Genomic DNA, 27,642 nt, shown 5'->3' on the forward strand with positions numbered 1-27,642 from the left:
GGGACATTCCCCCGAGGCCAGTAGGGTGAAGTGCCTTGCCCAAGGACACAACGTCATTTCGCACGGCCGGGAATCGAACCAGCAACCTTTGGATTACTAGCCCGATTCCCTAACCGCTCAGCCACCTGACTCCCACATCGATGACTCTATCGATGTGGTTTCCGTTGAAAGTAAAAGATATTGCAATAACAACTGCTCATTTTGTGTGAGGCCTTGTCACACACCCTCTTTAAATCTGTTACTGCTGGTCAACTGAAGACCAACATATCATTGTGGCAGAAAGGAAATGAATAAAGAAAGGGCTTCATTGTTCTCACTGAGAATTGTGGGCATCTATAGTTACAACATTGATGTCAGTAGGGGGGCACACGGTCAAAGACAGGGAGCGGAGGACCATATACCTGTCATCAGCAGTAAAAGCTGACCACACGGCCAAGCGCGGGCTTCTACGCCAGCATTGTTTGCAATCACAATGACCCCTCCCAACCCTGACTCCTAACCTTGGTGTGTGTCTGCTGTGCGTCAACACAGCTGTTAAAGTGACGGGGGACAAGTAGGAGACAAGAAAGGTTGACGAAGGAGACTGTTGGAAACGGGGGGAGGGGGGCCCATACAGAGAAGGAAAGGAACACACAGCGATAAAGATAGCTCTCCCCTGCTGCCCCTCGTGTCGTCATTCACAAAGACCACAACCACCGCTGGTCCATGTGGTAGCAGCAGCGGCGGCAAAGTTACTCCACTGCGCTCCCCAGCCGACCCCTCCTCTTTTCCATCCTTGTCCTCGGGGCGTGACTCAGACAGCGAGTCAGCTGAAAGTCGGCCCAGAAATCCCCACCATGTCAGAGAGCCAGAAACAGCCCAGAAGCCCAGACCTCCACTGCCAGACAAAGAAAGAAAGAGGAAGAGAGGAGGAGACAGAGAGATTGAAACTGACAGCAAGTTCTAGGCTCGCGATCAAAGAACACTCAGTACTTTTATCTCTGTATTGGTGATGTCAGCAGAGCCCTAAATGTCACAGCAGTCGTTTGACTGAGTTAGTGCATAGGCTGAAGTCTCTTCTGAACTTCTTACAGCTGTAAGACAATACAAAAGACTTTGGAAAACAAAAGAAGACATTTCTTCAGTAACCCACCTCGGGTAACTGTTAAAAGGGTTAAGCCCTGGTTAATTTTCCATTGAGGCAGTGCTTTCTATCCTCACCATGATAAGCAGGGAAGGTCTTCTGATGCTGGGTGAGTCACATTGGGAATCTGTTTAATCGGTTGTCATGTTACCATGGAGAAGCTTCTGCGATGTCAAATGGTTAGGTCGGTTGGAAAACTTGCTTCAGTGGAATTTGAGGCGTTAAAACTTGCTTCAGGGGAATTTGAGGCACTAACATGCTAATGAGGAGACTTCATTGGGGATAACTCCGCTTTGTCGCTCTCTATCAGATTTAAAACAAACACAGTAGCTGGACCATTTTTTATACTTTAAAAGTATGGCCTTTTATCATTTACAATTTTTACATTCATGTATTTATTAGTAATGTGTTAGTGATCAGTCTTTGCTAATCTATGATTTCTAGTGAGTTGTGTGTTTCATCCTCAGCTTCAGCAGCTACACAGTTGGGTGGCATTTTTGTATTAACTTATCAACTTGCTGTATGTGTGTGTTGAAAGAAACTCACAACATACCTTTAATTATGTTTAGTTATGTTTTTTACCTATAATTGACATCCCTTTTCACAGCTCACTGAGAAATATTCGCTTAGATTACACAGATGCACTTTGTTATTTCACTACGCTCCTATGACGACTAACACCAATGATCTAACGTTTTCATCAGATTGCGGGTAAAATAGTTCTGCAATTTTAAAACTAAAGTAAAATTCAGTGGTTTGTTTGTGTTTGCCACGTGGCAATATTGTGAATTATTTTAACTACTCACCACATTTCACAAATTTGGAATGTACATAGGCCTACTATTGACAGAGGTTCATTTTTGCCTTAAAGCTCTTTGGTGCAGGAAGTCACATATGACTGTACATTACTGCATATTTTTAGAAGTAACATTCTCAACACTGATTCAAAATAAGTGGTCCTGTTGTCTTAACACTCTTCAAGCTTTTATCCTGTACTTGGAGACATAAATCTCCAAGCCCAAGGGAACACCGAATGAATGAGAACCACAGGGAGTGAGAGAGGGAAATGGAAAGATAGAAAAACACAGTCTCTATTCTTCAACCCAAACTTCTTGGGTCTCTCTCTAAAGAGGCCCACTGTGCTTTTAATGGATATACATCATGAGCTCATCCCTGACCAAAATACTTGTCTGATAATGCCCACACACACTCACAAACACTCTCTTAAGAACGTTCACTCGCACACATCGGTTTCTCACAGGCACGCTCATTTACGCAAACTCTTTCAGACAAGTTAGCATTGTCCCTCTTGTTGCCATGACATCACAGCAATGTGATAACACAGAGCTGAATGTGAGAAGGAAGGAACCCTTGTATGATCTCTGACAAAAAAAACAAAATGGCCTACTGGTATGGTTGACTGTGCTATTCTGGGAAAGTCCTTAGAGAGCTACAGTGGCAACTAGAAAATAATTGTCAGTCTGGCACAGTGAAAATATATTGGTTTGCAGCAATTATTATTTTTGAGACAATTATTTAAACTTCTTGGGTGTTTATTTGATATATTTCATATATTTGATTCGTCAATATAGTATAACAGAACTAAAACCTTAATGTTGCTCAAATGATCCACTCTGCTACTACTGGTGTCTAATTCTTCCACAATCCTAGTTGACCTGCCTGCCTTAGCAATAGTCATTATCCCCAATGTTATGCCAATGGCCAGTTTCCTGCTACACAGGAAGTTGTCACCTCTTGAGACACATATAGAGTTCATGGGTTATACAGGCAAATCCTGTGAGCACAATTGGTGTGGAAACAATCAAAGGAAATCAGTATGTTAGGGCACTTATTTGCAGAAGGCACTGCCAGATGTTTACCGTCTTTCCTCAAAATAATCAAAGAACACACACTGTGGCCCTGTTTGAAAAGCATAGGGTTACAGATTACACACTGAAGTGACATACATCCTCTTCCCTTGTAGTTCTTCTTGTCTCCTCGGCTATGGGGCTGGAATGTCCAGAAGGATTGAAAAGACTACGAAGTAACAATACATGCATTGGTATGAGTATCTCTCATTTGGAGAACAGGATCAGAGATAGATGTGCAAATAACATGTTCTCTCAGAAGTTCGTTTTTAGGTTCAGTAATTTCTGCATTGCTTTCTTATTTTATAAACATTGCTCAATAAATACTTATTCAATGTATATCCTTAAAATGCTCACTGTACTGTAGCTTTTTATTTACTTTTCAATAATCATTTATCTCTCTTATGATTGATTAATCATTATCGCTCACTTGTATTCCTTCATTTGTCTGGTGTTTTCCCCCAGACATTGACGAGTGTCTGCCTGGAGATGACCATGACGACAATGACGATGATCCTGTGATGATCTGTGGTGCAAATACTAAGTGCATCAATACCATCGGCAGTTTCTACTGTCAGTGTAATCCAGGCTTTAGTCCGCAGGCCACGAACTTCAGCGCCTCGGAGTCTGTAACTTGTAAAGGTAAAAAAAAGTGTTTATTATTATGATATAATTATATTATACATTATAATGATTATACATAATTATAATTATTATAATTATGAGACAGGAATTGTTCCTTTTCCTAAAACATATAAGCAAATGTGATGAGACTTAAGATAAAAGTAAAAAGACTTAAGATAAAACACCAACAATACTGCATGATATTAATGCTGTATGATGCATGCACTTCAGAGCTGACATTGTCTCTTCCTTTTGCCCCCTAAGATTTCAACGAGTGTGCTGAACACAAGGATATCTGTGGTCCTAATTCAAACTGTATCAATACGGTGGGCAGCTATTATTGCACGTGTCATTTTGGATTTGTCCCAAGTAACGGAAAGGAGACCTTTCAGTCTGGTGAAAGAGTCACATGTAACGGTAAGTGGACATTGAAAGAAGGTGTGTGCTTACTGCTATTGTCAGTAGGTTTACATTCAAAGCCCAAAGTGAACGTTCAACATGTCTGATTTTGACATATGATGGATGAGACCACAATCTGATCGACCTGGTGGTGTCATGCTTCTCTGGTCTTCTTATTTATATATATTCTTTATTTACTCACTATTTTCTGCAGACAGAGATGAGTGTGAAGATGCTGACACATGTGAGCAGCATGCCCAGTGCATCAACACCCCAGGAAGTCACCAATGCGTCTGTGACTCTGGGTTTCGACGTGAAAATGACGGATTATGCAAGGGTAAGATCTGTAACATATCTCTGGCGCGTTGAATAGGCTACAGATGTCTGTAGAGCGTTCAAAGTGTTGTTGAATCGAGAGATGTTCAATACCTAAAGGCTCCTTCTGTCTCTTATCTGCAGAGATGTGTAAGATAGATCCTTCACTCTGTGGAAATGGCACCTGTACCACTCAAGCTGATGGCTACAACTGTGCCTGCCACGTCGGATTCACCAACTATGGCAATGAACAGTCCAGGTGCAAAGGTGAAATGATTCACAAACTCAACTGTTTCTAAAAATATATGTTCCACGCATCATGTGCAAGGGGATGGATTCACCACCACCCTACACCATTTCATTGTCTAAATCCACTCTTGTTTTCCCACAGAGCTCAACTGTGAGATATTTAACTCTGACGACAATCTCGAGGTAGGAGTCTCTATCATTTCATATTCCACCACAGTGCAAAATCCCACACCTTCTGTGTCGTGTGACGCCATTCCCCTCTCTGTCTTTCGTCTCTTCCCTTGTTCTCAGAGGCTCCCAGGTCTACAGAGCACAGTGACTCTGCTGAGGAACAGTTGTCTGGAGCTGAGTGAGACCGGAGGGCTGGTGGGGGCCCAGAAAGTGGAGGGAGAGCTCCTGCTGGAGGTACAGTCCTGCCACTCATTCCACAGCCAGAGATTAACCCACTACCTCACAACACACATTACACGTGGGAGGCGAATGACTTCATAACATCTCCACCAATGCTGGAGGTACACCTCACCACATATGGCATACTGTACTGGAATGGGGATACCTCATTGGGAAAGCATTTGAGTGTGGATCCAGTGGTTGCATAGTCAAATACCCCCTTGTATGTCGCCTTGGATTAAAGTGTCTGCTTGTTAAAAATAACATACTATTTTAATGCCACACATAGATGCTCATGTTCCATAATGTGTAACATGGGCCAGGAGGTATCACAGTAATACTGTGCTAAGCAGAATTGTTCTGCCTACTATATATTGTTATCTGTCATTTTTGCTGCATTGAATTGAGGAGGGAACCCGAACACAGCTAAATCAAATTCAGGATGCGTGCGTTGTTGGGCTGAGGTATTTGGTACATTCTCGGATTCTGACTCGTACTCCTCATTTCTCCTCAACAATCTCGTCCTCCCTCCCTCCCGTCCTCTCCTCTCCCTCCCCTCTGTGTGTGGGTCTAGGCTCTGTTGTCTATGATAGATGGGCTCCTGCAAAGCGGGACACTTAATGATAACAGGAAAGTGACAGTCCTGCTGGAGTTTGCGGAGAACGCACTAAAGCTGATCGGACCCATGATGAACAGCCCCAGGACCCATCGCTCCTACAAACAAGTCGGTAAGAGAGAGCCAGCAGAACATAAGAGCAATATTTATGTCCCTCCTGTACTTTCCTGTTCTCAAAGCAAGACATAAACTTAGGACTGTTTTGGCTTCGAAGCCATCATACAGAAGCAATCATTTCAAGAGGTCAGTTATGTTTTCTGTGACCGGGTTAACTGACTTTTTTTCATCAAAATTGTTGCTACTTCCTTTATTGTTCAATCGACAAACACGTCCTGATTGTGTTTCGTGGGATCTAAATGTTATCACTTCACAGAGGTGGAGCTGCTTAAGAGAGGTGCAGACTTCCCGTCTGCCCGGGGGGCTGTCTCCTTGTCCTCCAATCACACACGTCTGAACAGCAGCTGGGAGACTGCAGCGGGAGATGCCTCATCCTATCCAGGTCACACTCGTTTTCATTAAAATGGAATGTAGCTTTTATCCAAAGACAGACAGCAGGGGATTAGAACCTGCAACCTTTTCGTCTAAAGTCCAGTGCTCCACCACTGAGCTTCACCTATCCCATCTTTAGTATTGAGATTAAAAGCGATGACGTTGAGCATGACTGTACTGATATCCTGTGGAGAAATAGACTGTCCACTTCTACTGGGTGTTGGCTAACCCCAGACTTGCTGCCTGTCTCTGTGTGCAAACACCACAGGTTTTGCGACCATATCCCTCCTCACCTATAAGGGTCTGACTACATCCAAACAGACCTTATTTAGGAGCGGGAAGAAATCTGAGGACCAGATGCAACTCATCTCCAAAGTGGTGACGGCCAGCGTCAGCAACACCAACACAACGCTCCTCACAGAGCCTGTGGTGTTCACTTTCTACCATCTGCAGGTAGAACAAAAAACACAGTCTCCATTCAAGTTTGTCGCCGCCATTTCCTGATTGTCGTGAGCGGCAGTGACTCCACCGTTCTAAAGTGCTGTGCGTTTGTCTCCCAGTCCGATAAAGGGTCCCGTAGCTGTGCGTATTGGGAGCCCAAGCTGGACGGTGGATCTTGGTCTGACCGAGGTTGCACTGTGTTGGAGTCCGAGAAGGATTACACAGTGTGTTCCTGTAGTCACCTCAGCAGCTTTGCTGTGCTCATGGCTCTCCATGAAGTAAAGGTGAGGGTTATACCTGCAGCTAACGTACCACCCCAACAGATAGCACACTCGTTTCGATCCCTCCTTTGTCGCCATGGCGTGACCTTGGATGACCTCCCTTGCGTTGGGTTTCATCAAACATCTCGAAGGTCTTGTTTTAGATATGAAGTGTACCCCCTGTGTTAGCATTACAACAGGTCCGTCTGTCTTTTCCACTTGTTCATCCATCTTCCCCCGAACCAGGACGAGTTCCAGCTGCGGGTGATCACCTGGGTGGGCCTGTCCCTGTCGCTGGTGTGCCTGTCCCTCTGCATTCTCACCTTCACCCTGTTCCGCTCCATCCAGAGCACCCGCAACACCATCCACCTCCACCTCTGCATCAGCCTCTTCATCGCGGACTTTGTCTTCCTCGCCGGCATCACCCGCACGGAGAACCCGGTAACTCGTGACACAATCGTAGCGTCGCATCGGGGAGGGTGAACAAAGAAGAGTATTTGGTGTCTTTATTTCAACGATGAAAGCATCTGAGATTGTCCTGTACTAACCCTAACCCTCTCTATCTCTCTCTCTCTTTTTCCTTGCTTCTGTCTCCCTCTTCAGGTTGGCTGTGGGATCGTCGCAGGGTTGCTGCACTATTTCTTCCTGGCAGCGCTTTGTTGGATGTGTCTGGAGGGGGTACAGCTCTTCAGGATGGTGGTGCTGGTCTTCAACACCACCTTCAAACCTCTCTACATGATGGCAGGGGGCTACGGTGTCCCTGCCATCATCGTCCTCCTGTCTGCCGTTATCAATGCTAAGGGATACGGCACAACGCGCTAGTGAGTTGCCACTGCCCTCTAATCTGAATCTGAATTGAAGAGAATAAAGTCATTTCAATCATATTGGTCAGTATACCCATTTAGGGATTTTATGTCATTTAGAGATACTCAGCATGAATGTTTATTGTGTGTGTTCTAGCTGTTGGCTCAGCCTGGAAGATAACTTCCTTTGGAGTTTCTTTGGCCCTGTCTGTGTCATCATCATGGTGAGTAGGTGTGGAGCATAGATTAAAGAAAAGTCCCATTTGTCTACGGATCAACATTTGTTTGATCATACATTTTTCTCATCCTCACCTGAAAGACCAACAGAATCACTGTTTCTCCTCTAGGTGAATGTCTTCTTCTTCCTCATCACTGTGTGGAAGCTGGCCCAGAAGTTCTCCAGCCTCAACCCTGACCTCGACAACTTACGCAAGATCAAGTGAGTTTACCAGACCAGGCCACCAGACTAAGCCACCAGACTAGCAATTAGATCAGGGGTGTCAAACTCATTTCGCATCGTGGGCCACATACGGCCTAGGGAGATGTCAAGTGGGCCGGACCATTAAAATTATACCATACTCTGCTATAAATAACCAAAATATCATGTCTTTCTTCTGTGTTATCTAGTTTAATTGATATAAAGACCATATCGTATAAAGTCCGTCCAACCGCTTTAACAAGTAATGATCTCTTCGGTGGTGTAGTTGGTTAAAGCGTTGTACGACTACATATTGTTAATGCGAATCTGGGATCCCAAGTTCGCGCCCCAGTCCAGTGAATCTCGTACGATATTCTTTAATTTTTACTGTGAGAAAATGACATAATTCTAAAGGCCTACGGATGTATCACAACATTTTAATGTGTGAGCACTAATATCAGATCAAAATGAACACATGTAGCCTTAATTAAATATTGAATAACGTAGGGTAGTCTACCGTCGGAGACAACCACTACGCCTCATTCAGCCAGTTTAAACGGCTGCTAGATGACGCTGTTCATTTTCAAAGCGCCGATAGTTCGGCTCTTTGGGCCGGCACAATCCGGAAGAAACCACCAAAGCTTCACAAGGCATCGTTCGCCCATCCCTAGTAGAGACCAAGGTATTAACAACGTCGTAACAAGCAGCAGATGGCGCATTGATACCGTCTGCTGTTTTCAGTCTGTCTCAGTGATGCGGCTTGTCTTCTACTCTGATGGAAAGAGTGCGCCCCTTAGCGGATAATCCATGAATTGCAGCGAATTAAAAATATTAATTCCATGTCTTTTATGCATTTTTTCCACTTTCAAATGATCCTGCGGGCCTGATCGAACCTCCTTGGGGGCCGGTTCCGGCCCGCGGGCCGTATGTTTGACACCCCTGAATTAGATGGTCAAACATGTTTCGGATCTCAACGTGTGTTCTTTGGCACCCTCTGCAGGGCCTTCACCATTACTGCGGTGGCTCAGCTGTGTGTGCTGGGCACCATGTGGATCTTTGGCGTTTTCCAGTTTGACGAGGGCACTCTGGCCATGTCCTATCTCTTCACCATCCTAAACAGCCTCCAGGGGGTGTTCATTTTTGTCATGCACTGTCTGCTCTCCAAACCGGTGAGTCACACTGTTTTCACAATTTTTTTTGTCACTGTTCAGTTCTGAAGTGGTTTAGCACGTGTACATTAGAAATACTGCACGTTTGATCAAGATACTCGCAAACATACTTCTTACTGCACATGGGTCTGTATAGAAATGTACTACACATTTGGAATGACTGTGCCCTCTTTGGTTTTTGCTTCTTTTAGGTGAGAGAGGAGTACAGCAAGTTCCTATCCAGGGTCTGTGCACCGGAAAAGAAGAAGTACTCAGAGTTCAGTTCTAACCAAACAAGCAAATCCCAGGTTTGTGAGAAAGTTGTAGTCACCCATACAATGTTACATCTTTCATGCTATCTTCATTCATTTAACAACCACAACCAATGAAATAAATCTGCATTACATTCCCCAGTTTTAGACCAATCCAATTAAAGTACAACAAAGGTATCCATGTAATACAATTCCCATTAAATACCAATTAAATTGACCAGGCATTTTGTGGAGCCAATTGCTTTAAGCAGTTTTTCTGCTTAATGGAAAAATATCCCTCCAGAGACCCATTGAATAAATCAGACCGTTAATTTAAACCAATGAGCTATGTGTGGGCAGTGTAGAGTACTATAGCAGAGATGGAATTTGTCCAGTTCTTCCCCCTCCAATAAGACTGAAGAACATCCAAAAATGACCTCAGCAACACAAAGGAAGAAAAATGACTGAGGAGATACTTTTAGATCTATTTACAAGCAAAAATGAGTGAGGTAATCCAGAAATGAGTATAAAGGAAGTTGTTATGTGAAGTGATGCATGTAGTCTGGGATTTGTCCGTGCACATTTGAACACAATTGATATGGATTCTTTATGTGCTCTCTGTTTCTCCTAGAGTTCCAAGAGTGCCCAGAACACTGGAGAGTCTCACATTTAACCAAACAATTAATGATGAAGGATCTTCTCACACTGTCCGACTTTGTAATTAGTTTGCACATGGAAACCCTGTTAGCCTGAGGTTGGATAAGGAGGTGGCCATGTTGTTAATAGCACGTACTGTAAATATTGAGCTGGTCTTAAGCATTGAGAGGAAAGATTTAAACGGCTATTTATTGTATGTTGTATTGTAGTATTGTATGTGTTGTTACATAGACAGTTCTGATAGATTTCGGACTGAAGCTGGGCAAATCTCTTTGTTTCTGTTTTACACATTGGCTTAGGTATAATTTGTTCAGTATCATCCAGGTACTTTATCTCATGTTTTAAGACAATCAAGAGGAAAAGCATCAATGACAAAACGATCAAATGTTGCTTAGATGTTTTCTGTTGGTGTATGTATATTCATGTCATATATGTATTTATATATTTTTTAACTATAACTATCCAAAAAGGGAGCAGGATGGAATTGGAATGTAAAATGTGCAGTATTGTTATTATTCTGTGTCATAATCTCATCTGATGATGAGCTACAATGCTCCTCCTTGACCTGTAGGTTGCTATGTACAGGAACATTTGTAAAGTTAGCTCTGAACAACCACAAATAAGCTTTTCCTTTTAGCTTAATGTTAAGAATATTTTATTAAGTGCAACAGCAATATGAATGTTAATATTCATAAAATATGAAAAAAATAGATGCAATAACGTATCAAACATGTAGTCTTCATCAGTTCTTTTTTATACAAATAAAAGTAGTCTGAAGTGTTGAAGTCTGATTTATATTATTTGTAGTCATTTAAGAAATGCAAACAGGAAATGTCACTGCAATCCATTGCTTTTATGTAAAAATGGTGGCCTTGCATTTGTAGAAGTGTTTTCCGTTTAGTATCAGTCAGTTTAGTCTAACTCTAATCTTGTGTGGTGAAACAGGAAGGAGTAGAGGCGCCATCAGGGATGCCAGCCAGTCTTAAAAACATGTTTTAGATAGATTATTTATAGCTTCAGCTATTCTGTACAATCAAAAGGTTTCATGAAAATGAAATTAAATAATTGTTTACTGATCATGTAAAATTATTTACAAAGGTTGGAAGGTATTCAATAAATCAAAGATCTGTATGTGACAAACATTCTAAAATGTTACAAACAAGTTGAGAAACTAGCAGGACTGTAATTGAATTCTGGGCTCTGGCCAGGACTGTGAGTGCCACTGTGGCAAGTTGGAGGGAATTGTGAACCCTATACATCAAAACAATAAGATGAAGTTTGATTCATCTCATGCCCCTGTAGATTTCTGAACCAAGTGTTCTTTCTTTTGCTGTTCTCCCAATTTTGTTCAGTATTTTGTCTTGGACTCCATTAGCAAGTGGGCTCCATCAAACCTTTGTTGTTGCCTGGGCTCACCTGGCTCTGGATGAAAACAGAAACTAAATGAGTTCACCTCCTTCCCTTACTGCTCTGTAGTCACTTCATTGACAGTGAGAAGACATACAGTACAGTCTGTGAAAGATAGGACTGAGGTGGATGAATGTCTCTTTAAGCATTAACACCAAATTGAAATGTCTCCGTGTTAAATTTCTATTTATGAAATTCATCAATATCCAGCGCATCTTTCAGTTTGAACGATGCTTTTTCACAACACCTATTATATCAATAACTATTTAGTTTGGTTCGGTCATGGCATTTTTGATGAATGGTGAGGGGAAAGGCGTCATGGTATCTTTAATCATGGTGTTTCGTTTTGTTGTTTGAAGCTAATGTCCTCAGAATCACACAGGTGCCTTTGAGGCAATCCATTCCAATGGCAGCTGAACATGTAGGAAACTAAATGAATACACTGTTGACAACATGACACAACATGACATGACATGACGCGTAGTCTAGTCTTGTGGAAAATATTTACCACACACAATTTCACGTGTAGGCTCAACACTGAGAGAAAAAGGAGACAAAAAGGGGGGACGGAAAGAGCGAGAAGGAAAGGAAAGAAAGTGGGAGCAGTGTGGAGAGCGGTGGAGGGAGGTCAGGGACGGTTTCTGACTATAAGTGCTGTGAGACTGTGAAGACACAAGATACCAACACCCCCGGCTGTTGAGTTGGGTGTGACAGACTGAAGCTGTCACCACTGGAGATAAGACAGGCAGATTTGGTCACCAGATAGGTGAAACTCTGCTCTTGATCTTTGCTCCAGTCTGTGCATTTCATCCAGTTTCATCTGTGACGAATTGTGCAAAGTAAGCTGATGCTTCATTAAAATATTAGGCGGTGATGCATTTACATGCAAGACATTCCAAAGGTTTCCATCTCCACCAAAATGATTATATCCAGTAGCTTAAATTATCACACGGTACATAAGGTTAATCTAGACAATTGTATTGGTTAGGCAATTACTGAGTAAAATCCAGTACATAACAAAGATTGTGGTACTGCATTTTTTTTATATTTTAGTGCACAGTGTCTGTGATAAAGTTAGTAAGATGTCAGTGACACACACAGTTATGGAATTATAGATAGATATTGCAGCTGGTGTTAACAGTTTTTCTAAGTGGCTTTGGCACTCAAAGTTATCAAGTTACAGACTCCTGGGCACAAATGTTTCATGTTTGATTATTTTAGCGTCCTCGGAGTGCTCATCCAAACAACCAAGGTACCGCACATCCTAGGGTCCTAAGATGGACTGGACACCTGCAAAATTACAACTTTGGACAGTGCCTGGTTCTCCATCTAATCGTTCCTCCAAAAACATACTATAAAACTTGCACACATGCACACACAGATTCCTTGCATTATGGTAAAGATTGGTTTAGGATTGTTAGGGAAGGTATAGTAAGCTGTTATGTATCTATTTCAGCGTGGCATGTGTGCACCAGTGACTTTACATCCAGGCCCCTTCATTCATGGACCTGGAGGGAGTCTCTTTGCTCATGGCATCAATTTGAAGCCTTGTCCCATCCAATGACATGATGGGTTTGACATCACAAATCTCTTTTGTTGCTGCCTTTTCTCCATCTCTTTTCATGGAACCATTTGCTGCTTTGTCATTTATTCCCTCTCTGACAGGAAATTGCAGCTTGTTATGGCGGTTCTGCTTGTCCACTCCACAGATTCCTTGATTGGCATGAAAGTACCCCCCCCTTTTTTTTTTGAGAAGTGACAAAAGAAGATGTGAAAGTGACACAAAAGTGCCAGAAAGTATGGGATGCCATATATGCTGGTGAAGTTGACAAAGCAGTGCTGGTGTCTGGGACCTTGAGAGATGATACATTTCCTCAGAGCGGCATCATTCTCTGTTGCACATTCTTTCTTCATTTACATTTAGCAGACGCTCCTATCTAGAGCGACGTACAGTAAGTACAGGGACATCCCCCTGAGGCAAGTAGGGTGAAGTGCCTTGCCCAAGGACACAACGTTCCGGCCCGGAAAGCTGGAGCCTTCGCCCTCTATCTGCACCTGGGTCTGAGTCAAGGACACAGGGCGACAGTAAGGCAAGATGAAACAGGAGAAAAGGAAGTCTGCCTGGCATTTGGGGCAACCATGGTCTTCTTTGGCCTGCGCCCACTTCTGCTGGGCAGTGCCATGGCTGTGGCGCGCTGTATGGGCATCACGCAACCCCTGCTTCACGCAGCCCTGGTCACAGTGGCCCATGTTCGTCTGTTGGTGTTGCTGTTGTGCTCCCTGGAGCTACTGGTGGCAGCACTACCACTTGTAGAGGTGGGAACCTACACTCCCCAGTTACATGCAGTTCCTCGGCACATGGTGTTTCTTGCCCATCCAAGACTCACAGTCCTGATGCAAGCCTCACCCTGGTATTCTCAGGTCTGGGACTCTCAGCACTCATCCCCTCCCCGCTTTGCAACACCTTGAGTGAGTTGGCACTGCTGCATGCCGGACAAGCTGGCGAGGATTCAGGAAAAAACCTTCTGGACGATATGCCTCTGCCTCATCCTCCTCCTGTTCTGTTCCCTGGATGTTGAAATGATGGCCCAACTGGCTCTCATCACTTTAGATCCTGTGTGTGCTGAGGCCCCCTCCTGGTGAGTCCATTTTGACACTTGCATTTCATCATCCTTTAGTTTCCTCTTGACTGATGGAAGTCACCATTCTAAATTGGCCTATTCGTGTTACTTGTATTCAAATAAGATTTAATTATGTACAGTTTTCCATTTTACTACATGTAGCCTATAGCACAAACCACTAAGTTTACCACTATGAATTGATTCTCTCTCTCTCTATCTCACACACACAAACACACACAACTCTTCATATCAATTTCTGAAGGTCAGTACTATTACGTAGGTTCCAGACTTTCTGTGTCTGCAGTCACCGAATCTGCTTCTGGGTCTACGCAAAGCGTCGTGGAACCAGATCCTGGACCTGTAGATCTACATCCTGCTGAGACGAGCGGTACTTCGTAGACTCTGTGGTGTGTTCCAGCCTGAGAGGTTGACATTACAGAGCAAAAGCTCAGCTGTCTGGAATGAGCAGAGCAGACTTCTGGAGAATGCAAATATCCAATTGATTTAAGTATTCTTAAAATACTTAAAAAATCTATGGAAACATTTGCTTACCCAATCATGAATGAAGACAATGCGTGTTGTATTTAACAATTAATAAAGTGTTGTGTGAACTGGAAAATGTTTTATTTCCAAAACAAAACTCTATAAACACCTTGAACAGATTTCTAAAAATTTAAGACACGTTAGGCTAGCCTAATTCAAATACCAATCCAATCTGACTGAAGTAATGTGATAGTCCGTAGTCTTATTAAAGCTCATGCGTAGTCTTCTATTGCTGTTTCCCAATTCCCACATGCATCAACTGGTTAGTGTTAGCAGTAGCATGGCTTCGCAGCGCAGGGTGGTATGAAACGGATTCTGTCTGACATCGTCCAATTGAATTGAGCAGAGAGTTTGATGGGCGTCTGCGCTATCAAATAGATGAGCTCACTGAGACGTGTGGTGCATTTTTGTACTGGTCGCACTGCAATAACATACAATATGGAGTAGAAAGAATAGTCGAATGCGGTTTCACTCAAAAACATAACATTTATCAGTTGGATAGCGATTCGTATAATATTTTTTATCTCGATTTCGGTTACACGTAAACAATGATGTGTTTAATGAAATAGACGATGAAGTAACAATTCGCGTTTACTATAAACTGTGTCGCAAACTACAGTTAATATTACAACATTGCAGGATAAGCTACGGGTTTGGCTCACTTAGCTGGCGTTGGCAGTTAGAACTCGTACCATAGTTTAGTGAAACCCAACAAGTATTCCAGTTTTACTCGACAGGGTTTTTAGGTGAAAGGTTAAAAACATCGCTCTTAGTATTTTGCCGTTTAATCGTGTAGCCTATCATACTGTCGGTAAGTGTAATCGATAGTTTACTTTACAAATCACTTACAATTTGCCAATAGTCTGATTTCAGCCAAATTGTCTGATAAGTGAATGTATCAATTATTTAATAACTGATGTTCTCTGTTCTCCTGTCTCGATTATACATAGTGCTACCTTTGGCATAATTGTGACTGAAGAAGTGGATATCCTCCAACAGTGAATTTGCTTAAGAAGTGGGTATACTGTGTCTTCAAAATAATGAGTGTAATTGACTATACCCTTGATTACACTTCCCTTGACCGCACTTCCCACCCTATTTCTCCTCTTCACCATCCTTTGCATTGCAAGAATGCGCAATGTGGCGAGTGCTTCAGTGACTGTGGGCTCCCTGGGTCTCATGCGCCTCCTCGGGGTTCCCTGGTCCTGGAGCCTGGCAGCCAGCTTCGGAGTCTACCTGGGCATAGGTGGATGGAAGTACTTCTACATTGCAATACGCACAGCCAAAAGAGACCTCAAGTGAGCATTTGACCAAAGCCTTTGGTGTTTTTGTGCTACTTTTTAATGAGTTGCCATCCCCAGTGGCGTAACTATAGGGAGTGCAAGGAGTGCAGCTGCACTAGGGCCCGTGGCGAAAGGGGGCCCGTCCTCGATCTCACCGTTAAAGTGAGACAACTTGACCGGGCCCCTTGAGGCAATCTGACCGGGCCCCTTGCACCGCTGTAAAACCGTAAGTTGAAGATCCCATATGATCCAGTGTTATCAATTCGCAAACATTTCTCAATTATGGTGTCAGTTATTCAGAATTATGAGCTATCACCTGCCCAATAAACATTTTAAAAACAGTCAGTGTTAACAACAGCAAATAATTAATTTTTCCTCATTGGCCTTTTGCTGAATGAAACAAATGTCGTTTTTATTAAGTAATATTGCCCTCGAAAAATAGCAAGGATGTCTGGGTAATATTGTTGTCAAAGATTCCCGCCCACCCACACACGATTGTTCCCATCCAGTTGTTGGAATACCACAGACAGTTGTTGTTGGGATACTACAGTTGTGTTGCATTAGCGTTTTGAAGCGAATTAGGCTACCCCATGCCATGCCCTTTAACATAAAAGTGGCTCCAGAAAGCGGCAGGAACGAAAAGAGCAATTTGTAAGTGGGGCAAAGCTGTCAAAACTATCCTCATTTGGATTGTGGCGAAGCGTGTTGAAGAGGACGCTACGTCTGACCCCCAGCTCGGCAACAGCAATGAGTGTGAAACTCAGCCACCAGGGTAGGCTAATAATTACATAACGTTTACTGTCTGGTGTATGCAGTTGACATGGCTATTAAACGTCATAAAAATGCACATATAGGCCTAGGCTACCAGGCAGCGGCCAGGTTAGATATAGTAAACTATGTGCAGGATGTAGTCGGAAAATAGCTGAAGCTAGATAGACTAAATGTAAACTAGCATATTTAACGAACATAAAATCAAATATTCACCATCGAAGTGACAGTTTTTTTTTACTAGTACCCAGATAGCACACATGACAGATCGAAACGTCATTCATAACGTCGGATAAGCCTTGGTAAATGATCAGATTTTCTTCTCATCTCTGTGCTCTATTTCAAATGTCGCAGATACGTCGGCTCATGACTGACTGTTCCATTATACTCATTCCGTGTTGTAGCAAGCATAATCTAGAGCCAGAGACTCGCGAGTCAGAGCCGTTCACTTTTGAAAACCGTCATCTATCTTCACATAGAAGGAGCAGTCGTTACCCTTAATTGTAAATCATGAGTAGCCTAAATTTCCTTGCGCATCGCTAAACTGAAAACTCAATAATTTCGCCTGACGATAGGTCGGTAAGGGGCCCGTTGGTGAGATCTGCACTCGGGCCCGCCAAGTCCTTGTTACGCCGCTGGCCATCCCTCTCTCCGTAGACTATGCTATAGAATGTCAACGAAGTCATAGTTTACGATGTCTCCTCAAAATTCTCAGCGGCCTCTACGTGCTCATGCAAGTGAAGTTGGCTCTGTGGCGGCACCTGCGTCGTCGAAGCAACATCCCCTCCATCTTTGCCGAGACAGTGAAGCTCCACCCTGATAAACCAGCCCTGGTGTATGAGGCCACAGGGGAGACATGGACCTTCACCCAGTTGGACCAGTTGTCCAACTCTGTGGCCCAGTGGGCACTGGCCCAGGGCTGGGTGTCTGGGGATGTGGTCGCCCTATTCATGGAGAGCCGGCCACTGCAGGTGGCCCTGTGGCTGGGTCTGGCCAAGGTCGGGGTGGAGGCAGCTCTGATCAACTTCAACCTGCGCCTGGACTCCCTCGTGCACTGTGTCGGCGTGTCCGCATCACGCGGGATTGTCTTTGGAGCAGAACTTGCTGACGGTAAGTGGGGGTGTTTAGCAATGGAGGAAGAGGGCAATCCAATCCATTTGATTTTGGTGGGGCAACATTCTGTCTTATCTATGCTACTGTGAAGCTCTTTGGATCTCTCCCGTTCTTCCGGCAGCTATGCTGGAGGTGAATTCTTCCCTGAACCAGTCCATGGTACGATTCTGCACAGGAGAGCTCAGTCCAGACCGCCTGGCCTCTTTAGGAGCCCAGCCTCTGGACCCCATCTTAGCATCAGCATCGAGACAGCCACCTCCCCCCTGTTACCCTCTGAAAGGCTTCAATGGTAGGCGGCCATTCAGGTTTGACGATACGTTCTCAAGAGGAAGAGCTTGTCCTAAGCCATGCCCTGTAACTCATGCTTGACGTTTTAGCCATACAGTTTTACGGAGGTACGGTGACTGTATTGCCATAAAAACTCAACCTTTATGTTCAAATCTAAATCCTTCAGTTTGGAGTGTTACAGGCTGTGCTCCCTCCTCTCACAGACCAAAACCATCAAGTGATAGCTTAGCCTTGGCCAAAGGGATAGGTTTTAACTCTGGAGCCAAGGGACAGCTTGCATTTCTGTTCTCTATATTTTACCACAGCTTACGCTGGATACGTAATATCACGTATCAATGTGTCTTTTTAAAGAGTGTGTGTGTGTGAGAGAGAGAGAGCCAGAGAGAGATAGATAGATAGATAGATAGATAGATAGATAGATAGATACAGTTAAGCAGTGATTTAATTTGCCAATACAAAAAGTCATTTTTCCTATGAAGTACCTGTTGATACCTGTAGAAACCACTAATACACTGTATAAAGTAATTAAAGTGTCTACCGCACAATATTATTACTCAAGTGGAAAGGAAATGGCACACTCTCGTGGAACAAGTGCACATAAACATGAAGCATGTTTTCCACTTCTATAATAGTATGTAAGTACACAGAACTATAAAGGTTTACAGTTACATAGGGATAGGATCATCTTGTGTTTCCATGGTTTTGCCCATTGGCTCCAACCCTACTCGTCCTCCATCTTTGTCCTTACAGATCGCTTGTTCTATATATACACCTCTGGGACTACTGGCCTCCCCAAAGCTGCCATTGTGGTACACAGCCGGTGAGTCTTCCATCAGCCTGGCTTCCAGATGGGAAACACTTGGCTCCGTGGTGGACTTCACATTGCGACACCACAGCCAGGTCTATGTTTTGAGCTCCCCTTTTGGGCTGTGTCATGTCCTCCCACAGGTATTACCGTATTGCTGCTTTCGGATACTATGCCTTCCGCATGCGCGCTGACGACGTCATCTACGACTGCCTCCCCCTCTACCACTCAGCAGGTAAATGAAACGCAGAGCCAGTTGGGTTTGGTCTTTATTCGGTGATGTACTTTTGTACATCACCTTGGATAAAGGCCTCTGATAAAGGAGGAAATGTAAAAGTATGGAATTATGGGATACTGTGTCTATCCTTTGTCTTCAGTTGTAGGCTTGATGGTCTCACTTAATCACTGCTTATACTTGTCATTCTGACTTCCTCTCCTGTACAGGTAACATCATGGGAGTAGGGCAGTGTCTCATCAATGGACTCACTGTGGTGGTGAAGAAAAAATTCTCTGCCAGTCGTTTCTGGGAAGATTGCATCAAGTACAACTGCACTGTGAGTGGTTCTCCGTGTGGATGTTTCCTGGTCGTGTGTGCAACCGTGAGAACATTTGCTTTAGGGATTCTTTCACGAAGCCCTCGGTGAATCGTGTCTGTGCCTGACTCATGCCCGCACACAACCCTGCAGGTGGTGCAGTACATAGGTGAGATCTGTCGATACCTGCTGTCCCAGCCCGTGCGTCCTTCCGAGAAGGGCCACCGGGTCCGTCTGGCGGTGGGGAACGGCCTCCGCCCCAGCGTGTGGGAAGCTTTCACGGAGCGCTTTGGCGTCGCCCAGGTCGGGGAGTTCTACGGAGCCACCGAATGCAACTGTAGCATTGCCAACATGGATGGCAAGGTAAGGGGAGGGGCGGGGTCACGAAGTCTTGAAGTTGAAGTGCCTTCGGTCTTGGGCTGTCTGCGTGTCGTGGTGTCTCAGCTGTGTGATCTACTCTGCAGGTGGGAGCGTGTGGGTTCAACAGCCGCATCCTGCCCAACGTGTATCCTATCCGCCTGGTGAAGGTGGAAGAGGAGACCATGGAGCTGGTGAGAGACACCCAGGGGCTCTGTGTGCCCTGTCTCCCTGGTAAGAGACCCCATCTGATAGACGGATGACCGAGCCAATCAGCATCCAGGCCTGTACATGTTCAACCCCTCTGTCCTCTCCAGGCGAGCCAGGGCTGCTGGTGGGCCGGATCAACCAGCAGGACCCGCTGCGGCGCTTCGACGGCTACGCCAGCCAAGACGCCACCAGGAAGAAGATTGCGCACAGTGTCTTTAAAAAGAACGATTCGGCATATCTATCAGGTGGGAGGGGGCTCTGTGTTTTACGGTTCAGTTTGGCCGCTGCTGTAGTATTTGCCCAACCAACCAACCCCCTCCCCCAGTCAAAGCAGTCTAGAACTGTGCCTAATCTGATCTTATTGTCCATTGGTTGATCGTGTTCCTCACCTCCTCTCCTCTGCCCTCTTCCCTGCTGTGACCCAGGCGATGTCCTTGTGATGGACGAGCTGGGATACATGTACTTCCGGGACCGCAGCGGGGACACGTTCCGTTGGCGGGGGGAGAACGTCTCCACCACGGAGGTGGAGGGCACTCTGAGCACCCTGCTGGGCCAGGCAGACGTGGCAGTGTACGGGGTGACAGTGCCAGGTCAGACAAGCCTCCCTCTCCCCCACGGAACATTGACCCGACCCGAGCGATGACGAAGAGGGATGATCTGTGTGTGTGTGTTTCCTGTTCAGGTGTGGAGGGCAAGGCAGGGATGGCAGCTGTTGCGGACACGACAGGGACTTTTGACTGCGCGGCTTTCCTGCAAGGGGTTCAACAGACACTGCCCCCTTACGCTCGTCCTGTGTTCCTGCGAATCTCACCACAAGTCGACACGACAGGTCGGCAAACTGTTTAGTTTATTGAATTGTCTTTTTCTTTTTTTGTACCCCTTTGTCCCCTCGTATTCTATTTTCCATTCCTCCTTCCGTGTGCGTCTGCTTCCCTCATCCAGGTACATTTAAGATCCAGAAGACTCGGCTGCAGAGGGAAGGATACGACCCGCGCTTCTCAACTGACCAGATCTACTTTCTAAACTCCAGGGCAGGGCATTATGAGGCTGTGACTGAGGCTCTGTATAGCGCCATAGTGGAGGGCAGGATGTTTCTATGAAACTGAGCGGAGAGGCACTGTGAAGAGGGCCTCAACGGAACACGTACTGTAGAAAGAGGAGGCAGAGTGATGAGATGAGCTATCCATCCCATTCGCCCTACACCAGCTACCTAGATCTCAAAACCCTTCAGGGCCTCATAGATGGAATGGCTACTGATTAATCAATAGTCTCCATCGAGTACTGTTACAATTGTTTTAACACTGTATGAATAATACCCCAGTTCTCACAAGAGGGAGTTTTACCTTTATACTTTATTTTTTAAATTCCTCAGTTAGCCAAATGAACACCGCTAAGCCTTTGAGCTACAATGCACTTAAAGTTTGGATTCTGTGGGTCTTACTTGAAGCGGTTATGCTGTTAGAAGGAGCAGATCTGCTGATTAGAAGGCGAGCAAAAGGCAAAGCATGAGGCACCTTAGTTACAGATTCTTCATGAACAGAAATGCCTCCGACCTTGCAGTTATGTTCTACAAGCACAGTTTAGTTCAGATTTAGGAAATACTTGACTGTCCATGTTCGAGTGAGTTACTGTGTTAGTTAGTGAGACTGTGAGCTTCATTATGGGAAGCCACATGACACGCAAACGCCCACGTTTCCCACAACACTAAATCTTTTTGATTGGAAGATTGCATAAAACTAAATCGACTCTTTATCATGTTTGAAGTAATGGCCGATTTGTTCTCTAACATGATTATTCTCACAATATGATGTGCCTTACTTTGGTGCCCATGGTGTCCTAAAGTCTTTTGTCTTCATGCTGTCCAAGAGAGAACTTCAGCCAAGAAGGTTATCGGTTCATAACAATTTCTTGCATTCATGCTGAAAAGCTTACTTAAAATTGCTAAATTATTGTAACTGTGTTTTTCCTGTAGAGTAACATTGTTACTATGACTGATTGTGAATAGTAATAATATACTTGCTCTGCCCTTCAAGCAATGTTTGGGTGTAATGCAATAAATGAATATTTTAAAGAGACAACGTTTACCTTTAAATATTTAAAAGCTAGTTCTAATTTAGCTTATTCCTGAGCTTTTTTGACTTGATAAAATACACACCATTCTCACACAGGTCAAGACAAATAAGTATCGACTAAACATGCTTCATTCATAAATGACTTCTGATATTCACCTCTAGGTAGTACAAACCCTGTTGTTAGTAAGGTAGTAGGGTTTTTTTCCACTCATTTCTGTCTGTTGACGCTCCATGCAGGCGCCCTACATCTCCACGGAAACGGACAGCCTCGTAGGCAGGACTTTCAGAGGGTGCTCCTTACAGGCCGTGCAGAAATAAGGGAACGCCCTTGGTATGATGAGGTCAGAGAACGCGTAGAGGGGCGTCCGCTCCCGAGGGTCGTAGAAGGTCAACTTGCCCCTGTCCATGTCCAGCACAATCCTGATCACCTGCGGCTCTTGTTTCATAGTCAGGTCTTCCCAAGGGGCGGTGCAGGCCTTATGCTCGCCGTTGCGAAACCGTATCGTCCAATATCCCTCCGACGGTGTCAGAACGTGCTTGCCCTTCCTGTTGATGGACTCGCTGGCCACGCCCACCACCCAATAGGAGTTGTCCTTCACCTCCACCTCCCAGCTGTGGCGGCCGGAGCGGAAGCCCACGGAGCCCAGCAGCTCGGCGCTGATGTCGAAGCGCTCGGGGTTGTCCGGCAGCTTGAAGATCTGGGCGCCGCACTGCACCACCGTCAGGTCCTCTGACAGGACGAAGCAGCACGCCGCCGTGTTGGGGTCCAGAATCACGGGGGCTATAGGCAGAGACGGACGACACACACACGCAATTAGAATGCAAGGGAGAGAGGATGGAGCAGGATGGATGTGTGGAATGATGGCCTCGGGCGCCGATGACTCACTGTATGAAACGATGCGCTTCATGTTGTCCCAGATGTGGAACTTCAGGGAGCCCAGGTGCTGGGCCACGTCGATTAAGGCTCCGGAGATTACCTGTGGATCCAGGGGCTTGCGCCAGGTTCTGGAAGGACATCGGGATTACAGTCGCACAGTCATATGTCCATTATAAAGGAGTGCAGCCAGCCACTGCAGAGTCTGAATCCGGTGTTGATAAGACTGGGTCTCATTTGTATTTGTTATTGGGTAACGTCGGATTAGCTATTTCATGACTGACCCATGGGTCATACCCTTGACCCCTAACTTCACTTACCTCTTAATAGTATCCTTGTAGTTCTGAAAGAAATAGAGATATACATCTCTTAAATGGACACATACGGTATTCATGTTTTCAAGTACTGCTTTGTCATTTCAGATTGAGTTTAGATTGTGTTCGTCAAGAGTCATCGTTTTACCTGCAGGAACGGTATGTCCGGAGATCTCATCTCCTGCTCCACGATCCTGATTGTATTGGAGAGGGACGTGAGCTCGTTCGACATCTCCTCAAGCTTCATGTTTATCGTCTGACACTTCAGGTCCTCCTCAGCCTTGAGTTCCGTCAGTCGAGTTGCCTCTTCGTCTCTGAGAAACTGGTGTAAAGCCTCAAATTCATCCTTGATCTGCCTCTCTGTATGCTCTGCCTGGTTCTGGAATGACAAGTTTGGAGGGCCACAATCTATATTAACATGTGAGTACTGTATATACTTAGAAGATGGCACAATGCACTGCTAAAAATACTCTACCTTGATATGCGCTGTTGTTTGATCACAAGCAAGCTTAGCCTTCTTGTACAGCTTCAGCTTCTCCTTGAGTGGCTTCAATGCACTCTTGAGTTCTTCCTGAAATGGAATAGCAGCACATCAACACTTTAGCACCGGGTCAAGCTGGTGGCAGGCCAAGATGTCGGCACGACATGGAGCTTTCAACGGCCACTGCAGCATCGTGTCGAGAATGAGAGAGAAGGACCGACGAAGAAGGCAGATGGGGCTCTCGCCATGGCAACAGAAGAGTATGGGTCATGCAGTTGAGCGACTTAATTTAGAGCAGAGAGAGATGATAATGACAACATGGCCACTCAGAGTTAGATCCTACATTAGCCTTGCTGTACTCGTGGTTCCTTCATCTCCAGAGAGTGTCACAGAGGTGACAGGTGTGCATGAGTGGTATGCGGAGTGGCACACACTTGAGAAACCCTGTGGGACTCTGGTTTCAGTGATCCCAGAGGCCCTCTGACCCACCCAAAATATAAGTCTATTATTAGTGCAATATTAAATTTTCCAGGAAGCGACAAGAATATTCCTGTTAGAATAAATAAGACTTGGAGAAGAACAAGAGTGTTTATACACAGTATGAGTTTTAGTTTTGTAAAAAATAAGACTTGTATAGTCTTCTCTGTCACGTTAAGATGGGTATTCCTAGACACTATTTGTGAGTGTCGAAGTTGCAATAAGTAGCAAAAGCTGTCAGTACTGAATAACAACAGTGTTAGTGGACCACTTACAGTGCACACAAATTGCAATACCACATATACCATGCTGAAAAACAAATACGATAAGGAGCTTATGTACACAATGTAAATTGTGTTTAGTGTAATTGTATCCATTGATACATAACATTTCCTCTCCTACCTTACAGTCAAGTGCACCCTCCTCAACAGGGTAGAGTCTGTGCCCCTTGTGCGCTGCAGTCGCCTGGCACACTCCACAAGTGGGCTCCAAGTCCTCCAGGCAGAACCATGTGAGCTTTTCTCCATGCATCTTACATGCCAGAGGATCATCATTCCTTTTGTATTCCCTGTAGGATTCACAGGACTTCTCCAGCATAGTGCTCACTATAATCTCGTCCATGGAGGAACGACGCAAGCAGAGGGGACAGCAGTGAGACTCCTTCCCGCCCTGAGTCTCCCAGCAGTCCTTCAGACAAGCTTTACAAAACTTATGTTTACAGGAAAGCAAAACAGGTTCCTTCAGAATATTTCCACAAATGGGGCAGGAGAGTTTGTCCTCATGGAGAGACTGTCTGGTTGCCATCTTTCCTCTGAGGTGGTTACCAGTTCAGCAAGGTCAGATAAGGTTTCCCTGCTCCTCCCACCACGGCAGATTCACCTCTTCCAAACGTCCTTGTTGCTGGAAAACAAGCGTCCATTTATGGGATACTACAGGAATGTCTTCTGAATTGACAAGGAGCTTGGAGTCTTTCAAGGACCGGAGCAGGTACCATTTCAATGGCAGAATGGAGAAAATATCCAGGACATGTCAGAGATTACTACGAGCCTTCCGTAAGTCCTTTTTTTAGTTGTGGATGGGACAGCTTTTTCTAATAACTGACCTTGTTGTTGAAAATATTTTTTGGAATAAAAATGGGCAGGACTGTTTGGCCATTTTCAAAAAGTTATCTGATGATACAGACACTTAAAGAGCTGTGACTTGATGACTGATAAATTCCTTTCATTTTGTGATATAGTCTCAGGTAGGTTGTAAGACAGGAAAATAATCGGGTCAGCAAGAATAAGGTGGTCAATTGAAGAAACGGAAAAAAACAATAACCACATATTAAGCTTGTTATTATTAAGGTATTATTAGATGGAGAGCGCCTATTGCGTAGACTGGGTAGGAAAATGCCCCACCACTGACCCTTGGAACATTTTCTCACACCCAGGTTTGGACTTGGCCATGGTCTATTTTTAACATTTGAGTGATTGGTCAATGGTCTTCTTAAGGAGTCACACAGTAAGACATGTAATACACTCCCATATTTGCTGTAAGGTGAATGTAGATCCTTCTTAAAATTTTGCAGAGGGTAAGCACCATCCTAGGTATTTTGATATTGTGCTATATTAATGAGTATGGTACTGGATGTTTTTTGTTTGTTTTGAAGTTATGCTGTAAATGTACAGATCCTGTCAGATATTTTGAGATATTATTCTATGTTTTTCTACTCATAAGTCTTAGAACAGAGCAATGGATGGATCCTTTTTTGAAAGACCAAGCTAGTAATGAGCCATGAGACCCAGGCACTCTTGTGTGTGTAAGTGAGCCACAATGGGATGTTAAAGAGACAGATGAAATATCAAACGCGTAACCAGAGGGCCTATTTTTAGAGCAGAGAACCATGGAGAGGGGTTCCAGGATTGGAAACACAGCAGAGGAACACACAAGACAAGGAAGATCTCCCCATTATTCAGCAGTGGGAGGACTCATGTGACTGCCCCTTTCTGGCAGCAGTAGCTAGACATCTGTATGCATCTGCACCAGGCCTTCTTCACCCAGCTGTCGTACAGTGACTTGTCAGGGATCCTTGTTATTTCGGTGTCAGCCTTGTCAACCATCCTGATCCAAGCTCAGTAGAATGTCAGCCCGCAGAACCAATGGGCATGAATTAAGCAACGTTGAAAGAGTTGGACACAATTGCATGCATTTCTACAATCGAGAAAGAAGAGAGGGGTCACAAGAGTATGTGACATGAGTCAAGAACAGGGACAGGTGTGACGGTGTGATGAGGGCCAAAAGGTTCTGTTTAAGTATTTAAAGGATGGGATGTGGACTCCCCACAACACAGAATTAGTGAAGCAGGCTTTAGTAAGCCCCTTGGGCTTACCTTACAGTCCTCCAAAGCTTCGTGAATGGGGTAAACTCTATGATTCATGTGCCCTGACTTCTTGCACTGTGAGCAGATAGGTTCCAAGTCCCCAACACAGAAGAGGGTGAGTTTAGCTCCATGATCCACACATAATCTTTGGGTAGGTCCACGGTTCTCCTCAAAGCACAGAGGACAATCTTTGGTACCCTGCTGTTCCCAGAAGTTCTCTAGACATGGGTTACAGAAGTTGCAACCACAAGAAATGCAGCTGAGCACCACAGGAAGGAGGAAGATCTCCCCACATACAGCACATGAGGACTCATCTTCCATGAGAGATGAAATATTGCCATCCATTCTCTCTGGGAGCTGGAACTAGACTTATGTGTCTGAACCCAGGTCTGTGAGACACATATGTTCTGTATGTAGGCTATGGGTGTCAGACTGGATATAGATCTAGAGGAATCCCTTCTCTAAAGCAACCCTCCCCTACTCTAGTTGCACCACACTGCAGGCAACATTTGGCTGTGACTAATAATCAAGGTCCAACTACTAAGTAACAACATTATTTTTAGACTACTGTGTTGGAGAGGAATATGAGAGTATAATGTTGCAACCAAATTTTATTTATATTGTACTTGCTAAAAAGAATGCAAAAGAATAAGCCTATATATTTGTATGGACGCACAAACACCATAACAAGTATTATAGACTAAAATAACAATGCCAATGACTTTTAAGGCAAATACTTTTTTTATTCACTGGTGGGTAATCTCTGAGAAAATGAAAAAAATGAAAACAGGATGTACAGCACAAATAAAATAAAAAAACAAAAACTAGCAAACTGTATATTTCTGACAAAGATTTGACATTACAGTACAGGACCTTGTCCTTTGATACAGCTGACATGGTCCTTGTCAACTGAAACCACAGAAAAGATTTTGGGGAAGGAAATCAAAAAAAGATATCCATGTTGAAGACTGAAATTAAATGTTGGTACTACACACAAATGTAATGTTGATTATTTGGTTTGCCCAGGTGTATCATACAGTACCTGCTCTCAATTTGGGATCTTTATCTAATGATAACATCTTG

At 44.5% G+C, this 27,642-nt stretch overlaps 4 protein-coding genes across 5 annotated transcripts; 3 read left to right on the forward strand and 1 right to left on the reverse strand.

Moving 5' to 3' along the window:
• Positions 1-809: 809 nt before the first annotated feature.
• On the forward strand, positions 810-10,833 carry LOC124479827 (adhesion G protein-coupled receptor E5-like). Its single transcript, XM_047038742.1, has 19 exons — positions 810-1,232; positions 3,108-3,185; positions 3,457-3,633; positions 3,880-4,032; positions 4,229-4,351; positions 4,474-4,596; positions 4,721-4,761; positions 4,870-4,983; positions 5,543-5,696; positions 5,958-6,083; positions 6,342-6,526; positions 6,634-6,798; positions 7,021-7,215; positions 7,378-7,595; positions 7,735-7,801; positions 7,925-8,016; positions 8,996-9,164; positions 9,356-9,451; positions 10,026-10,833. The coding sequence occupies exons 1-19, from the start codon at positions 1,202-1,204 to the stop codon at positions 10,065-10,067; spliced, it is 2,349 nt and encodes a 782-aa protein (XP_046894698.1). The 5' UTR covers positions 810-1,201; the 3' UTR covers positions 10,068-10,833.
• A 907-nt stretch (positions 10,834-11,740) lies between these two features.
• ptger1c (prostaglandin E receptor 1c (subtype EP1)) lies at positions 11,741-14,085 on the forward strand. Its single transcript, XM_047038199.1, is given in 7 exon segments — positions 11,741-11,759; positions 13,464-13,792; positions 13,794-13,849; positions 13,851-13,942; positions 13,945-14,021; positions 14,024-14,066; positions 14,069-14,085. Coding segments are annotated over 7 exon segments (633 nt in total).
• Positions 14,086-15,050: 965 nt separating this feature from the next.
• Positions 15,051-21,530, forward strand: slc27a1a (solute carrier family 27 member 1a). Its single transcript, XM_047039019.1, has 14 exons — positions 15,051-15,433; positions 15,573-15,637; positions 15,753-15,920; positions 17,389-17,783; positions 17,908-18,075; positions 18,825-18,894; positions 19,023-19,114; positions 19,324-19,433; positions 19,566-19,775; positions 19,877-20,003; positions 20,087-20,224; positions 20,405-20,569; positions 20,662-20,808; positions 20,922-21,530. Exons 3-14 carry the CDS (start codon positions 15,754-15,756, stop codon positions 21,077-21,079), a joined length of 1,947 nt encoding a protein of 648 aa, XP_046894975.1. The 5' UTR covers positions 15,051-15,433; positions 15,573-15,637; position 15,753; the 3' UTR covers positions 21,080-21,530.
• On the reverse strand, positions 21,331-27,353 carry trim35-13 (tripartite motif containing 35-13). Of its 2 annotated transcripts, none has more exons than XM_047039022.1 (6): positions 26,569-27,353; positions 23,715-23,810; positions 23,388-23,618; positions 23,246-23,268; positions 22,938-23,056; positions 21,331-22,832 (listed from the first exon to the last, which is right to left on the reverse strand). In XM_047039022.1, the coding sequence occupies exons 1-6, from the start codon at positions 26,902-26,904 to the stop codon at positions 22,294-22,296; spliced, it is 1,344 nt and encodes a 447-aa protein (XP_046894978.1). In that variant the 5' UTR covers positions 26,905-27,353; the 3' UTR covers positions 21,331-22,293. The 2 variants fall into 2 exon arrangements, with proteins under 2 accessions (XP_046894978.1, XP_046894977.1); XM_047039021.1 differs by lacking the exon at positions 26,569-27,353 and adding an exon at positions 24,600-26,562.
• Between the last annotated feature and the right edge of the window lie 289 nt (positions 27,354-27,642).

This window comes from Hypomesus transpacificus, chromosome 17 (assembly GCF_021917145.1).
Source record: "Hypomesus transpacificus isolate Combined female chromosome 17, fHypTra1, whole genome shotgun sequence".
Taxonomy (NCBI): domain Eukaryota; kingdom Metazoa; phylum Chordata; class Actinopteri; order Osmeriformes; family Osmeridae; genus Hypomesus; species Hypomesus transpacificus.

What these genes read in the sequence shown, in the direction of transcription:
- slc27a1a (XM_047039019.1), top strand. Translation starts at nt 15,754, where the DNA reads ATGCGCAATGTGGCGAGTGCTTCAGTGACTGTGGGCTCCCTGGGTCTC. An exon ending in ACAGCCAAAAGAGACCTCAA is followed by an intron (nt 15,921 to 17,388) that starts GTGAGCATTTGA and finishes CAAAATTCTCAG; the next exon opens with CGGCCTCTACGTGCTCATGC. An exon ending in ACCACAAGTCGACACGACAG is followed by an intron (nt 20,809 to 20,921) that starts GTCGGCAAACTG and finishes TCCCTCATCCAG; the next exon opens with GTACATTTAAGATCCAGAAG.
- trim35-13 (XM_047039021.1), bottom strand. Translation starts at nt 25,001, where the DNA reads ATGGCAACCAGACAGTCTCTCCATGAGGACAAACTCTCCTGCCCCATT. An exon ending in TACAAGGATACTATTAAGAG is followed by an intron (nt 23,057 to 23,245) that starts GTAAGTGAAGTT and finishes ATGTCCTTCCAG; the next exon opens with AACCTGGCGCAAGCCCCTGG. An exon ending in GAAGCGCATCGTTTCATACA is followed by an intron (nt 22,833 to 22,937) that starts GTGAGTCATCGG and finishes CTCTGCCTATAG; the next exon opens with CCCCCGTGATTCTGGACCCC.
- LOC124479827 (XM_047038742.1), top strand. Translation starts at nt 1,202, where the DNA reads ATGATAAGCAGGGAAGGTCTTCTGATGCTGG. An exon ending in GGAGTCTGTAACTTGTAAAG is followed by an intron (nt 3,634 to 3,879) that starts GTAAAAAAAAGT and finishes TTGCCCCCTAAG; the next exon opens with ATTTCAACGAGTGTGCTGAA. An exon ending in TGGCTCTCCATGAAGTAAAG is followed by an intron (nt 6,799 to 7,020) that starts GTGAGGGTTATA and finishes CCCCCGAACCAG; the next exon opens with GACGAGTTCCAGCTGCGGGT.